The 15,610-nt window shown below is 43.1% G+C and overlaps 1 protein-coding gene across 1 annotated transcript in view; it reads right to left on the reverse strand.

The window, feature by feature from the left end:
- LOC114100430 (fer-1-like protein 4) overlaps positions 1 to 15,610 on the reverse strand; it is a 41,817-nt gene that overhangs the window by 16,119 nt on the left and 10,088 nt on the right. Inside the window, exons 22-28 of the mRNA XM_027945126.2 lie at positions 5,397 to 5,549; positions 4,299 to 4,452; positions 4,051 to 4,175; positions 3,416 to 3,550; positions 3,143 to 3,316; positions 2,484 to 2,600; positions 2,232 to 2,393 (exon numbers count right to left, since the gene is read on the reverse strand). Of these exons, the coding sequence (XP_027800927.2) occupies positions 2,232 to 2,393; positions 2,484 to 2,600; positions 3,143 to 3,316; positions 3,416 to 3,550; positions 4,051 to 4,175; positions 4,299 to 4,452; positions 5,397 to 5,549 (1,020 nt within the window). The remainder of the gene's footprint in view (positions 1 to 2,231; positions 2,394 to 2,483; positions 2,601 to 3,142; positions 3,317 to 3,415; positions 3,551 to 4,050; positions 4,176 to 4,298; positions 4,453 to 5,396; positions 5,550 to 15,610) is intronic.

A 15,610-nucleotide genomic window follows, 5' to 3' on the forward strand; every position in this document is an offset into this window, starting at 1 on the left:
ATTGTAATGGTTAATTAGAATATATCACAATTATAATCACATATGCACCTAACAACAGAACTTTAAAACACAATAAGTAAAAAGTGACAGATGGACCCAGGGGTGTAGCTCAGTGGTAGAGCACTCATCTAGCATATGTAGTGTTCTAGGTTTGATCTTCAGCAAACAAACAACAACAACAACAAAAAAGTAAAATTGAAGGGAGAAATAGACAATCCAACAATAGAAGTCAGAGACTTCAATACCCTATTCTCAATAATGGATATAACAATTAGACAGAAAGCTATCAAGGAGGCCTGTTCAAGAGGTTCTTTTTTTTTGGTATTGGGGATTGAACTTAGGGGCACTTGACCACTGAGCACATACCCAGCCCTATTTTGTATTTTATTTAGAGACAGGGTCTCACTGAGTTGCTTAGTGCCTCACTTTTGCTGAGGCTGGCCTTGAACTCGAAATCCTCCTGTCTCAGCCTCCTGAAGCACTTTGGATTACAGGTGTGCACCTCCATGCCTGGTCAAGAGGTTCTAATAACACTATCAAGTAAAACTCAATACAACTGATATCTACAGAATACCACGCAACAACAGAAAAATGCACATCTTCTCAAGTGCATAGTGGAAAGAGGAATGTGTGTTGCCCAGTTTGTACCATGAAGTATGAAATGAGAGGAAACACCTTGCTGTGGTCTGAAGGTATGTGTTTCTCCAAAATTCATACATTCAATCCTAACCAAACTAATGGTATTAAGGTAGGGCCTTCGGGAGATATTAGGTCATGGGGGCAGAGTCTTCTTGAATGGGATTAGGACCCTTACAAAAAAGTCCTGAGGGGGTCCCTTCCTATTTTTGCCATCCCACCATGACAGTACACACTGAAGGTGCTATTTATGAAGAGCAGGCTCTCTTTAGACACCAAATCTGCTGGTGCCTTGACCTTGGACTTCTCAGTCTCCAGAACTGTTTTGTTTTTGGCTCTGAGGATTAAACCCAGGGGTGCTGAACCAACCCACTGAGCCACATCCCAGCCCTTCCTGCTTTCTATTTTCACACAGGGTCTCAATAAGTTGCTTAGGGCCTCAATAAATTGCTGAGGCTGTCCTCTAACTTGTGATTCTCATCCCTTAGCCTCCCGAGTCACTGGGATTACAGGTATGTGCTACCTTGCCCGACCAGCCTCTAGAACAGTGACAAATTTTTCTTGTTTATTAATTATCTAGTCTAAAGTATATGGGAGTGCGGCCAAAATGGCTGAGCCACATCCCCAGCTTTATTTTGTGTTTTATTTAGAGACAGGGCCTCACTGAGTTGCTTAGCAAGCAATCGCTATTGCCAAGACTGGCTTTGAACTCACAATCCTCCTGCCTCATCCTCTGAGCCGCTGTGATTGGGTGGCCTGTCCCTGCCACCCAACATGTGCCCAGTGCTCAGGGGCTCGACCAGGGGTGTCAGATCCTGGGGCTCCACATCACTGGAGCCCCTTTTGCTTTTGTACCCATTTTACACATAGAAAAACTGAAGCTCAGGTAAAACAAGTGATTTGGTAAGATCTTAAGTGGCACTGTCAGAATTTGACTCCAAAACCCATAGAATGGTAATGGCATATTATACAATGTGTTTTTCTTCTCAGCCCTGTTTGTCCACTCATTCAAAAGAGCCAAGAGAGCAGCAGATTAATCCAGAGATCAGCAAACCACAGCCCATAGACCAAGTCTGGCCCACTGCCAGTTTTTATAAAATTTCCTCGGAACACAGTCAAACTCATTCATTTGCATGTTATCTACGGTTGTTTTCATGCAGCAATGGCAGAGTTGACTGGTTGCAGCTGAGACTGATGGCCCACAAAGGCTAAAATAGTTATTATCTGGCCCTTTATAGAGAACTTGCTGAGCCGGGTACCATGGAACATGCCTGCAATCCCAGAGACTTGGGAGGCTAAGGCAGGAAGATTATAAATTTGAGGCCGGCCTGGGTGATTTAGGGAGATCCTGTCTCAAAAAATGAAAAGGGGCTGGGAATGTGGCTCAGCAATAAAGCTCCTGGGGGTTCAATTCAGTCCTCAAAAATACTCTCTCTCTCTCTCTCTCTCTCTCTCTCTCTCACACACACACACACACACACACACACACACCTAAGTCTTCTGTTTGGATCTAAGATAATCAGGTGGAAATTCACCGCCCACTGCCCTCTTTCATTTCTCTGCCCCAAATTCCTTGTCCCCAGCCCACGGCTCACCACTGTCAGATGTGTGACAAGCTCAGTGAAGTTGGGGTTCTCACGGTAGCTGGCCAGGACCTCAGATTCCACACGTCGCCCAGCCACTTCCAGCACGACCTGGGGCTGCTCCACCTCAAACAGGTGCACACGACCGAGGCCCCTGAGACCCCAGAATAGCACCTAGGGTCAGGAAGTGGGAGAGTGAGGGGCCTGCACCTGACAAGAGGACACCCCTGTGAGGGGGCAGGAAGACGTTGTGCCTGGTGCTACCTCAACACGGAACTCCCTGAGCACTGGGCGCACATTGGGTGGCAGGGACAGGCGTCCGGAAAGGGGCTCCACCAGGGGTGTCAGATCCTGGGGCTCCACATCACTGGGCACTGAGGGCTGCAGAGGAAAAGAAGTCAGAGGTCAAAGAGGAATCAGGCCAAAGGAGAGAAAGCCTGGGCTTGGTGAGGGGAGGCCGAGAGCCCCTGGTGCAGTGCAGTGCCCAGGAGCCCGCAAGGCTGGGAGTGGGAGTGGCTCTTGAAAAGCAGCGCATACGGGGGGCAGGTGGGTAGGACGGGATGGCACCAGAAGGCCACAGCCAGGGCTCTCTGGGATTAAAGGCCTGGTGAGGTGAACCCACAGTATGACCACTCGTGATGTTCCCAATGAGTGACCCCACGACAGACCTCCAGCCTGTATTCTCTGGAGGGTATTCTCAGGGGCACTCACTGAGCCACATCCCTAGCTCTTTTTATATTTTATTTAGTGACAGGGTCTCGAGGAGTTGCTTAGGGCCTTGCTAAGTTGCTGAGGCTGGCTTTGAACTCGTGATCTCTTTCCTTAGCCTCCACATCCGCTAGGATTATACCCATGTTTTATATCCCCTGGGGTTCAATGAATAACAAGATAGGACCACAGCCTGTGCCAGGTGGGACTCTGACCTCAAGTCCGCCACGGTAGTCCAGTTCAATGAGTTCAAAGGTGGCAATGAGCTCTCCAGCTGCCCGGGGTCCCTTCCTCACGGGGAAGAACTGCAGCTCAGGGTGCTGGTATGGCTCCTCCACCAGCTTTACCCTGGGGGCAGCCAGTGCCCTGCCCAGGAACACTGGGGGGCCCTGGGAGAGGGGCAGGGTGATAAAAACAAAAGATGCTCAGAGGAGGGACATCAAGAAGCAGGGGCAGACAAGAGCCCAGGTGGGGCCACATGCACTCACAAGCTTATTGTGATCAAAGACACTGACGACCACTAACGGAGGCTCCTCCTGCAAGTGCTCCCGCCTTCCGTCCACGATCAACTGGTCAAATACCAAGAGTTCATCCCACAGGGGGCTCAGCGTCTGCTCCAGAACCTTGGGGGCCAAGGAGAGAAGGGGGCAATGGCAGGTGTCAGCAGGCAGCTCCCCACATGTGTGCCAGGTGAGCATTCCTGCTCTAAAATGGTACTTTCTATTTTTGTGCTTCAGCCTGTATTCTCTGGAGGGTATTCTCAGGGGTACTTAACCACTGAGCCACAATCCTTAGCTCTTTTTATTTATTTATTTATTTAATATTTCATGAAAGAATCAGGATAGATGAAGACCAACATCCTCCATTAGGGTCGGGCTGCCCTTCCCAGCCCTGGCTCTCCCTGCTGTAATCTGCTACCTTCAGAACCTATCCTAAAGTTAACCCCAGGAAACGACTCTTTTCCCCTGAGACCTTGGGCTCTCCACCACCAGCTACAACAGCGTGGTCCTATCCACTGTTCTGCCCTGAAAAGTGGGCAGAGACTTAGGGCCATAGGGAAAAGCACAGTCCCACTCCACCTTGTGCCCCAGGATCCTCAGCCATACCCCAGCCTGGCCCTTACCCGTGTGGTCTGGCACTGGGTAGAGATGAGGACTCTAGCAAAGGGGTCAGAGAGGCCACTGTCATCTGCTGCCAACACGCCTCGGGCCTGGTATAGGTGAGCACGGAGCTGGAAGTAGCTGAAGTCTGGGGTGTGGGAAAGGAAGGTGCCATGCCCATTCAGGCGACCCCTCCCATGACTCATGAGCTCCCACCTTGGGCAAATAGTGAGGTGAGCCCTGTGCCTGCCCCGCCCAGCCTTGCACTCACCATCCCGGTACAGGCTGTGGGGCAACCCCACCGAGGGCTCAGGCAGCAGGTCTGGGGGCAGCTCGGAGGTGCAGGCCTTGGCTTGCTTGCCCAGCCCCAGCCACAGGAAGAGCTCCAGCTTGGCACAGACCTCCCCAGGGGCTGCCCCTGGTGCCTGTGTGGGAAGGAGGCATGTTGGGGCCTCCTCTTCTTACCCCAGCTAGGCCCAACAATCCTGTGGCTCCAAGGCACACCCTGCTCTTACAGTCAAACCATGCCCAAGTTCCACACTGGCTTCTCCCCATCCTCTGGGTTTTAGATTCAAGGTTGTTTCCGTAGAGATGTCCCTGGCCATCTTATCTGAGCAGGTTTTCCCCACCCCCTTGGTCTCTGTAACATCTTTCTCGGCAATCCTACAGGTTGCGACTATTCTTCTTACTCATTTAGAGATGTATAGTCTCCCTTACGAAACCCCACCCTCCAAAAAGATGAGGAACATGGCAAGGGCTGGATCCCCGGGGCTACAACAGAGTCTGGAACAGAGGAGGACTTCAGTCCAAAAAGCAGTTCCTCTTGCCTCCACTTTTGCACCCCACTTCATGCCCTGCACCCCATACCCTGTCTCTACACCTCCTGGCTAATGCTGTCACTTCCCCAAAACTCCAACCCCAAAGCTACACTCTGACCTCTGCCCTCCCTCTTTTGTTCCCTCCACCCTCAATATATTCCCTGTCCCCAATTCCAAGAGTCACAACAATTCACCATTAGAGATCCCTTTTGATAACTTGTCTAGGGATGCCTCATTTAGAAATATTTTGCCTGAATATCAGTTACCCTTATAAGAGACTGACTAATCTCTCTCTGTCTCTCATCACTCTGCCATGTATCAGAACCTGGTCAGCAAAAGAGCCAGTGCAGGCCGAGGGCTAACAACTTTGCTGTTTATTTCACTTCTAAGTTGAACTGGGCAAACCTATGATCTCCTTTTGGCTTTTGGGGGCAACTGAAAAGAGCTCAGGGTCCCCTGGCTGGGAACCACAGGCCTCCACTCTTGAGGTCCCACCTTCCCTGAGCCACACCCCACTCTCCCCAGCACCCTCACCCCAGGGCCCCCCTCACTGTAAGCAGCAGACTCTGGATCTTGCCACAGTCCCGGCCTCGCTCCTCCTCCACCACAGAGAACAGCACATCCTGGGCAGGGATCCGGGCACAGGCCACACGGCGGCGCCCACTGAGCATCCAGACCAGCACATCAGGGAGGGGCGGCTGTGGCTGCCATTGGAGAACAGGGTCATCCAGGCATCTGCACCTGAGACTACCTGCTCCCACAGCTTGGGCTAGACAGACAACCAAATATCCATCCCAGCCCTGACCTCCCCTGAACCCCAGATCTATGTGGCCATATGCCCCTGACGTCTCCGCTCAGATGCCTTATGGAACACCTGAGACTCATAGTTCAACCTCAGTTCTTCTTTTTAAATTGTAATAAAGTTACATATAACAAAAAAATATATATATCACCAAAAGCATTTTAAGTGTAAGGTCAGTGGCATTCACACTGCTGTGCAGACCACTGCCATCCGTCTCTAGAACTCTTTTTTTTTTTTTTTGGCGGGGGATGGGGGGTACCAGGAATTGAACTCAGAGTCACTCGGCCACTGAGCCACATCCCCAGCCCTATTTTGTATTTTATTTACAGAGAGGGTCTCACTGAGTTGCTTAGCGCCTCGCCATTGCTGAGGCTGGCTTTGAAGTCTTGATCCTCCTGCCTCAGTCTCCTGAGCTTCTGGGATCACAGGCGTGTGCCAATGCCCCTGGATAGAACTCTTTTCATCTTGCAAAATAGAACTCTGTTCCCGCTAAACACTAACTCTTCCTTCTCCCACTTCATCCAGGCCCCAGCTACCACCCTTCTACTTTCTGTATCTATGAAATGGACTATTCCACATGCTTTGTACGAGTGGATTCCTCAGCATTTGGTCCTTTTGTGCCTGACTTATCTCACTTAGAACAATGACCTCAAGGTTCAACCATGTTGGAGCATGTATCAATCTGATATCTTTACCTTTCCCTTCTCTTGAGTTTGATCCTTACCCAGTTTCCCCACCAAATGTCCATTTGCATCAGTTAAATACTGATGCAGATGTCAGTTTCTCTAACATACAATCACCAAGTCTTGCCACTGTCCCCCTTCTCTCCTGTCCTTACCATCCTACTTCAAGACCATCCACAGTCAATAATGGCGACAGTTCCTACTAAGTCTTCCTGCTTTCAGTCTTTCCTCCCAACCCATTTTCTACTATGAAAAACCATTTCCCCCTTCCTCTGGGTTTTAGTCAGTGTTGTTTCTGCAGATAACTCCTGCCTAGAGGTTCTCCCCGGCCCTCTTAGCCTCTAGAACATCTTTCATGGCAATTCCTATAGGTCACAACCAGTTTTCTTATTCATTTATAGATGTATAATTCCTCTCTTACTAAAACACAAGCCCCCAAAAGGTGAAGAACATCAGAAGGGCTGGATCCCCTTGGCTTAATACAGAGCATGGAACATAGTAGAACTTCAAATATCACAGAGTTCAAAAAATTGCTAGAACTGCTAGATAGGAAGCCCAAACCTGATCCTCTCCCTCCCCTATTCAAAGCCATCATCCCACAATTCCATTTTGAGTAATATCACGAGCTAGAAATTAAGACCTTCCTCTCACTAAAAACAGTGAAAGTGTCTGGGTAAAATATTTATGAATATTTTATTAAAAGTCCCCAATGAGGGGCTGGGGATGTGGCTCAAGCGGTAGCGCGCTCGCCTGGCATGCGTGCGGCCCGGGTTCGATCCTCAGCACCACATACAAACAAAGATGTTGTGTCCACCGAAAACTGAAAAATAAATATTAAAATTCTCTCTCTCTCTCTCTCTCCTCTCTCTAAAAAAAAAAAAAAGTCCCCAATGATCAGACAAACCTCTACATGAAAGTGGGAATGCAAGGAGGTTAGCAGAGAATTTAAGCCATTTTTGCTACAAGGGTATTGGCCAAACCTGACAAACCTGAGCTTCTCATGACCTGACAGTGAGTAAAAGTAAAATAAAATAAAATCTCAGATCTCACTCAGGACAGGAGTCTAATAGGAGATCTCTCCCATCTCTGGAAGACAGGATCCCCACCACCACCAAAAAACAAAAACAATCAAACAAAACATGTGCCTTCGGGAAAAAAAGTAACCCATAAATAAACTTGGCCACCCTTTCACCACCAAGGATATATAGGAAAAGTTGCCTGGTTGAGTGAAGTGATGAAATTGTTCCTAAGAAGAAAATCCTCTAGCTGACTTTTTACTGTGCCTGGGTGTTGCTGGATATCAAATTTTAGTTTAAAGTTATCTAAATCAGAAGCAAAGTCAAATGCTTTCCAGAAAAAAAAAATGTACCTTTATTCCAAGACTCAAAGAATTCCTACAAATGATATTTTAAGGGAACGCCATTGTCTGAATAGGAGTGGATGGTCTTGAAGTAGGATGGTAAGGACAGGAGAGAAGGGGGACAATGGTCGGACTTGGTGATTGGATATTAGAGAAAACTGACATCTGCATCAGTATTTAACTGATGCAAATGGACATCTGGTGGGGAAACTGGGTAAGGATCAAACTCAGAAGCAGGGAAAGGTAAAGACATCAGTCTGACAGATCTAGCAGATCCTAGTCAAAAGCCAGTAAGCCAGAAGGAAACAGAAACAGAGAGTAATACCAGACCCACCCCCTACAAAACAACAATAACACCCAAAAAACTATTATTTGAAGTATTATAAAAACAACTGTGCTTGTTTTACTAAATAAAACAAAAGACAAACTTAACTGAGAATAAGAAACTGTAAAAAATAGTATAGCAGATGTGAAAAAATAGGATTACAGAAATGAAAAGTGGAGTGATTGAAATAAAAAATTCAATAGAGGTACGTACATAGTCTTCTAATGTTGAATTAAGAAACCAAACAACCCAATGGGAAGAAGGAATTTTTTCAACAAATGGCTCTGGAAGATCTGGATGTCTATATTTTTTAAATAGAATTTTGACCTTTATCTTACTTGAACACAAAAATTAATTTGAGAACAGAGAGCTAAACATAAAATCTAAACCATAGGCTTTTAGAGAAAAGCAGAGGCGGACACCGTTGTAGATTAGAAGTAGACAAAGGTGCCTTACACATGCATCAGGAGGATGACAAAAAGAAAAATTAGATAAATCATACTTCATGCAAACTTTAAAATTTGGTCACCAAAAAACACCATTAAGAAAATGAATCATGGGGCTGGGGCTGTAGCTCAGTGGTAGAGCGCTTGCCTTCCACGTGTGAGGCACTGGGTTCGATTCTCAGCACCACATACAAATAAATAAAAAGATATTAAAAAAAAAAGAAAAGAAAATGAATCATAGGCTGGGGTTGTGGCTCAGCAGTAGAGCGCTCACCTGGCATGTGTGGGGCGCTGGGTTTGATCCTCAGCAACACATAAAAATAAAAATTTTAAAGGTATTGTGTCCAACTCCAACTAAAACAAAGTATTTTTAAATAAAGAAAAGAAAATGAATCAGGGAGTCACAAATGATTCATATCCAGGATATGTTGGGGGATTTTTTGTTTTGGGGTTTTTTGTTGTTGTTGCTATTGTTTGGTGCCAGGGATTGAACCCAGAGATACTCAACAACTGAGCTATATTCCAGCCCATTTTTTAATTTTTTATTTTGAGACAGGGTTTTGCTAAGTTGCTTAGGACTTTGCTAAGTTGCTGAGGCTAGCTTTGAACTTGTGGTCCTCCTGCCTCAGCCTCCTGAGCTGCTGGAATTATAGGTATGTGCCATCATGCCCAGTTCCAGGATATGTTTTAAAACTATACAATTCAATAATTTAAAACCAAACAGTTCAATTTTGAAGACTGGAAAAGCCATAAAACCCCTTCATAAAAATATATGAATGGCAAATGGTCACATGAAAACGTTCAACATCACTGAGTGCTAGGAAAGTACAAATTAAAACTGCAACGAGTTGCCATTATACACCCATCAAAATTCAAAATTTAAAAAAATTGGGCACTATTTTTTATTTTATCTATTTATTTATCTATTTTTGTAGTGCTGGGGATGAAACCCAGGGCCTTATGCATGCTAGGCAAGTGCTCTACCACTGAGCAACATCTCCAGGCCCAAAATATCTGAAATTAAAAAGCCTGGGTTGGGGTTATAGCTCAGTGGTAGAGCACTTGCCTTGCATGTGTGAGGCACTGGGTTTGATCCTCACTACCACATAAAATCAATAAATAAAATAAAGGTATTGTGTCATGAACAACTAAAAATAAAAATTTTAAAAGTGCAATATTAAAAAAAAAGACTAATAACACCAAAAGTTGGAGAGAAAACAAAGCAACTGGAACTTTCTTATTTTGTTGGTGGGTGTGTGAAAAGGAGTAATTACTTCAAAAAATGATCTGGCAGTTTTTTAAAAATTAAGCATGTAGACATCCTATAACTAAGAAATTCTACTTTTTGGTATTTACCCAAGAGAAACCAATGTATGTATTCTTAAAAAGACTTATGCAAGATGTTCATGGAAGCTTTCTTCATAATAGCCTAAAACATGAAACAATCCAGGTATCCATCAACATGAGGATGAATAAACAAACTAACATATACTCAAGCAATTAAAAATTACTCAACAATAAAAAGAAATAAAACTGACATCTGCAACAATGTGGAGAATCACAAACAAAAGTTCTGAGTTTAAAAAAAGCCCTTCCTGGGCTGGGGTTGTGGCTCAGTGGTAGAGCACTTGCCTCACATGTGTGAGGCACTGGGTCTGATCATCAGCACTCACATAAAAAATAAATAAACAAAATGATCATCAGCACCACATAAATAAATAAGTAAAATAAAGTTAAAAAAAAGCCTTTCACTATAAAGAATATAGTCTATCCTCATTATTCACAGATTCTGTATTTGCAAATTCACTTGTTTGCTAATATTTGTAAGCCCCAAATTTATAGTCCTGGCATTTTTTTATAGGCACATGTGTATTTTTTTGGCAGAGAGACAAAAAAATTGAGCCACCCTGCAGTGGAATAAGGCCATTCTCTATCTTCATGACCTATACTACTGCAAATAAGTGTCTTTCTTATAGTCTACTGAGCGCTATGATCTTTGCATTCTTGTGCTTTTTGTCAGTGCTTTCACTATTTAAAATGATCCCCAGGTGTAGTGCTGAAGTGCTGGCTAGTCTTGCTAAGCACAAGAACATGTACTTTCTAATACAGATGTGTATTAGAAAACCTTCATTTAGGCCTGAGTGATAGTGCTATTAGCCTGGAGTTCAATGTTAATAAATCAACAATATTTATTAAATAACCCAGAGTCTTGTACATGTGAAGCAAGCACTCTACCAACTGAGCTATATCCTCAGCCCCGCTATACCTTGATTCTTGGTAGGCATTTGTTTTACAAAGTTCTGTATATTCACTAAAATTCAGCAAATGTTTAGATAAAATTTGTACATTTCATTGCATGTGTGGTGTGAAAGGAAAACGCTAAATTTTTTTAAAAATCGGTGGAGGAGTCCACTACCAGGTTTCTTTAAACAGACATAAAACAAGGTTATGTAATGGTCCAATAACAAAAACTTGAGGTTTGTAGAAACCCAACATCCCTCCCCTAGGCATAATGATTCAGGAATCACTAGTTCAATGTGTGCTAATTCAGAGTTTCCAATGTCTTTATAGAACCATCTATCCATATTGCATCATTCTAGATACAAAATCCTAGAATAGTCAAAAACATAATGAAAAATTAACACAGTGGTTATCTCTGGCAGTGGGGAGTAAAGACTGGGAAGAAAGAAACATTTTAGGATGATAGTAATATTCTATACCTTGATTCTTTTTTTTTTTTTTTTTTTTTTTTGTGGTGCTGGGGATTGAACCCAGGGTCTTGTACATGTGAAGCAAGCCCTCTACCAACTGAGCTATATCCCCAATCCCCCTATACCTTGATTCTTGGTAGGCATTTGTTTTATAGAGTTCTATATATTCACCAAAATTCAGCAAATGTTTAGATAAGATTTGTACATTTCACTGCATGTGTGAAAGGAAAAATGCTAAATTTAAAAAAAAATCAGTGGAGGAGTCCATTACCAGTCTGGACGTAGAAAGTTGCACACAAGACGCACTGTCACCCTAACAACGAAAACAACCCAAATAAATTGCAAAACTGTGTGTTTAAAACAACAACAACAACAACAAAACATCACAGAGGTGAGGATCCAAAGAAACCTAATGAAATAAATCCAGAAAGTGATGGATTCTTCATAGGTGAAGAGAGATCTACAGATGCTCCCACCTCTGGCAGAGCTGCAGTTATAAAAAGGAATTGGTCGTAAATAAGGAGAAACTATACAACTTCTAAGAAATGTTTAATGCTGCATGACAAATGAGAATCCCAAGGACCTAGCCACAAAACAAGACTTATCTATCTACCAACTCTTTCCTAAGGATCTTCACTTAGAGCTAAGGGGAGGTATGTAATAGTTGCAATAAGAGATCCTCATTAGGTTTGTTTTTGTTTTTGTAGTTGTAAATGGGCAAAATGCCTTTATTTTATTTGTTTGTTTTTATGTGGTGCTAAGGTTTGAACTCAGAAACTCACACATGCTCGGTAAGCACTCTGCCACCAAGCTACAGTCTCAGCCCCCCTTAAGGGTTTTTTTTACAAGTGAACAGTAACCACCTTTAGAAGAAAATAAGAGGACAGATGAGCTCAAAGAAATCCATCAGTGGTCCTCTGGGATTTCAGCTTTTGTAGTGGAGAGGGAAGCTGGAGAGCTGAAAGGACACACTGCCCCAAGGCTAGCAAATGCTGAAGGCTCAGCTGGAGAGCCCACTGAAAGCAGGGGAGCATTTTGGACTTTCAGAGCTGCAGGGTGGGTCCTTTTTAAAGTCTAGGGAAGGGAAAACAGGTCTAAAAGCTATCTCCTTAGGTGCAGAGGGAAGGAAACAGAATTAGAAAACAAGAACTTGTCTACAACCCTAAGCCTGTCAGGTGGCCTGTAAAGCAGGGACAAGGGCCCATAATCAGAATGTTGGCAGTTGGGGTGAGAATAGAGACAGATTTGTGGGATCTTGCCAGTTCTCAATTCTAGGCCCAGATGAAAGGAGAGTCCAGTCCCATCCTCAAATCATTCGAAGCCAGAGGTGAAGTGAACCCAAACAAGTTCACAGCAAAGCCCAGATCAAATACAAAGCATGATGCAGGATTCACTCCAGATGCCTGATGTGAGGAGGGGAATGACACTTTCTGGAAATATATATTATTTATTTTAGTCTTTACTGTTCTTTCATACAAAAATACAGACATTATAACGAAAAAGTCACAAGACAGTTGGACATGATGGTGCATGCCTGTAACCCCAGTCATTTGGGAGGCTGAGGCAGGGGGACCTTAAGTCCAAGGCCAACCTGGGCAACTGAGCAAAGACTCTGTCTCAAAAACTAAAAAGGACTTGGGATGTCACTCAGTAGTAAAGTGTCCCTGGGATTAACATCTCCCACCAAAAAACCAAAACAAACAAAAAAAAACATAAGACAGGAAAAGTGAAAAATGTGACTCTTGATCAAGAGAAGAAATAACACATAAGACACATAAGATAACCCAGATGTTGGAATTATTAGACTGGGACATTAAAATAAGTATGATAAAAATTCTGAAAGTTACACTGGGGAAGTACACAAGAGCTAAAAGATGGGTCATTTCAGCAAACACTTGAAAATTGAAAATAATCAAAATTATCAATCCTTTTAAAGTACAAGATAGACCAAAATTTTAATAACAGAGTATTAAAAAGTTATTTTTAAAATGTGAAGCAATACCACTTTTCTCACTAAATTTTTTGTTTTGGAGATTATAGCTTTGTGGGGTTTTTGTTTGCTTTTTGTTGTGGTGGTGGTTTTTTTGTAGTTGTAGTAGTTGTTGTTATACCAGGGATTGAACTCAGGGTCACTATAGCACTGAGCCACATCCCCAGCCTTAATTTGTATTTGACTTAGAGGCAGGGTCTCACCGTGATTGCTTAGTGCCTCATTGTTGCTGAGGCTGGCTTTGAAGTCTTAATTCTCCTGTCTCAGCCTCCCGAGCTGCTGGGATTACAGAAGTGCGCTATTGTGCCGGCTCTATTTTTATTTTGAGACAAGGTCCTATTAAGATTCTTAAGGCTTCACTAAAATTCTGAGGTTGGCCTTGAACTTCCAATCCTCCTACTTCAGCCTCCTGAGTCACTGGGATTATAGGTTTGTGCTATCATGCCTGGCTGTTGTTATTTTTTATGAAAACATGTTATCTATATTAACATGTAATTGGTTTGCTCGTGTTATTTAATGAAATAATAACTATTGCTTTATTTCTCAGGATTTTTAGTTTTTCCTTTTTATACTTTTTTTTAAAAATTTTATTTAGAGACAGGGTCTCACTGAATTGCTTAGAGCCTTGCTAAATTGCTGAGGCTGGCGTTGAATTTACAATCCTCCAGCCCCAGCCTCCTGAGCCACTGGGATTACAGGCATTCACAACCACACCTGGCTTTGTTTTTCCTTTTTAATTCATGTAATGGTAACAAAGTCTACATAAACAAATGCTCTTTGGGAAAACCAATAGTTATTAAAGGCACAAAAGAGTCCTAAGAAGAAAAAGCTTGAGAATTACTGCTCTACAGAAACTCTAGCCCTTGCATACCAGGACATGTGCCAAAACGGTCTTGGAAAACATTTCTGGGCCTGGGATTGTGGCTCAGCGGTAGAGCGCTCGCCTAGCATGGGCAGGACCCAGGTTCAATGCTCAGCACCAAATAAAAATAAAGGCATTGTATGTGTCCATCTACACCTAATAAATAAATAAATAAATATTTTTTAAAAAAAGAAAACATTATTTCTTTTTATTGTTTAATTATTATTATTATTTTTGTCTATTTATTTTTATGTGGTGCTGAGGATCAAACCCAGTGCTTCACACGTGCTAGGCAAGTGCTCTACCACTGAGCCACAACCCCAGCACCCTAGGCCTTTTTATTTTTATTTATTTATTTTGGGTACCAGGGATTGAACTCAGGGGCACTCCACCACTGAGCCACATCCCCAGCCCAACTTTGTATTTTATTTAGAGACAGGGTCTCTCACTTAGTTGCTAAATTGCTGAGGCTGGCTTTGCCCTCGCAATCCTCCTGCCTCAGCCTCCAGAGCTACTGGGATTATAGGTGTGTGCCACAGCACTCAGGCCCCAGTCCTTTTTTTAATTTTTATTTTTTAGATGGAGTCTCATTAAGTTGCTGAGACTGGCCTTGAACTTGCAACCCTTCTGCCTCAGCCTCCTGAGTTGCTGGGATTACAGTTGTGTGCCACTGCACAGCTTGGAAGCATTATTTCTAATGACCAGTAATTAGGAACGATTTGCAAATCCATCAACAGTACAATGTATAAATAAATTATAGTATATTCACAGAAGGAAATATTATACAGCAATGAAACAAATTACAAAATTATATAATATTATGTACAATATTGTATAACATATATTATATACAATATTATACAGTAATGAGACAAATTACACATCTACATGTAATGATCTGGATAAATCTCACATACATAATATTAAAAAAAGAGCAAAATAATATAAGTTTGAAAAAGAGCAAAACTAAACCATATTATTTCAGGATGCTTATCTATGTCACAAAATACAGGTTTTCACTACAAATTTTTAAAAGCAGAGTAGGGTTGTAGCTCAGTGGTAAAGCATGTGCTTAGTATGAGTGAAGCCCTGGGTTTGATTCTAGCACCAAACAAACAAAACCAATAAAGCAATTTTGCACTAAAATTCAGTATAAATTCTATATACTGTCTCCGTCTTTCCAACACTCTGTCTTCCACATGTCCCCCAGTTCTAATTCTGGCCATTTGCACATATATGCATTCTTTCTTACTAAATCCCAATTTATCCTTTGAAGTCTGAAACCAGGATCTAACTGGTTTGGAATTCCGGTTGCTACTTAACCAGCTGTTAAGACTCCCTCTCTAAGCCTGTTTCTGCTCCTTTCAAATGGGGTAAACTCTTCCCAAGTTTGCCAGAGGAATAACACAAGATAACATATGCAGATGCTTAGCAGAGAAAATATTCTCCCTTTCCCTTCATACACTGAATTCAGAGTTTCAGACCAGGGAGGTCATGCCCAAGGGAATTTACTCTCAAATCTTCAACCAAAGAGATCTTGAATGCTCCCTGAATCCCTGCTGAACCCTAGAACTTTCTTCCTCACC

This window comes from Marmota flaviventris, chromosome 2, assembly GCF_047511675.1.
Source record: "Marmota flaviventris isolate mMarFla1 chromosome 2, mMarFla1.hap1, whole genome shotgun sequence".
In the NCBI taxonomy this organism is placed as follows: domain Eukaryota; kingdom Metazoa; phylum Chordata; class Mammalia; order Rodentia; family Sciuridae; genus Marmota; species Marmota flaviventris.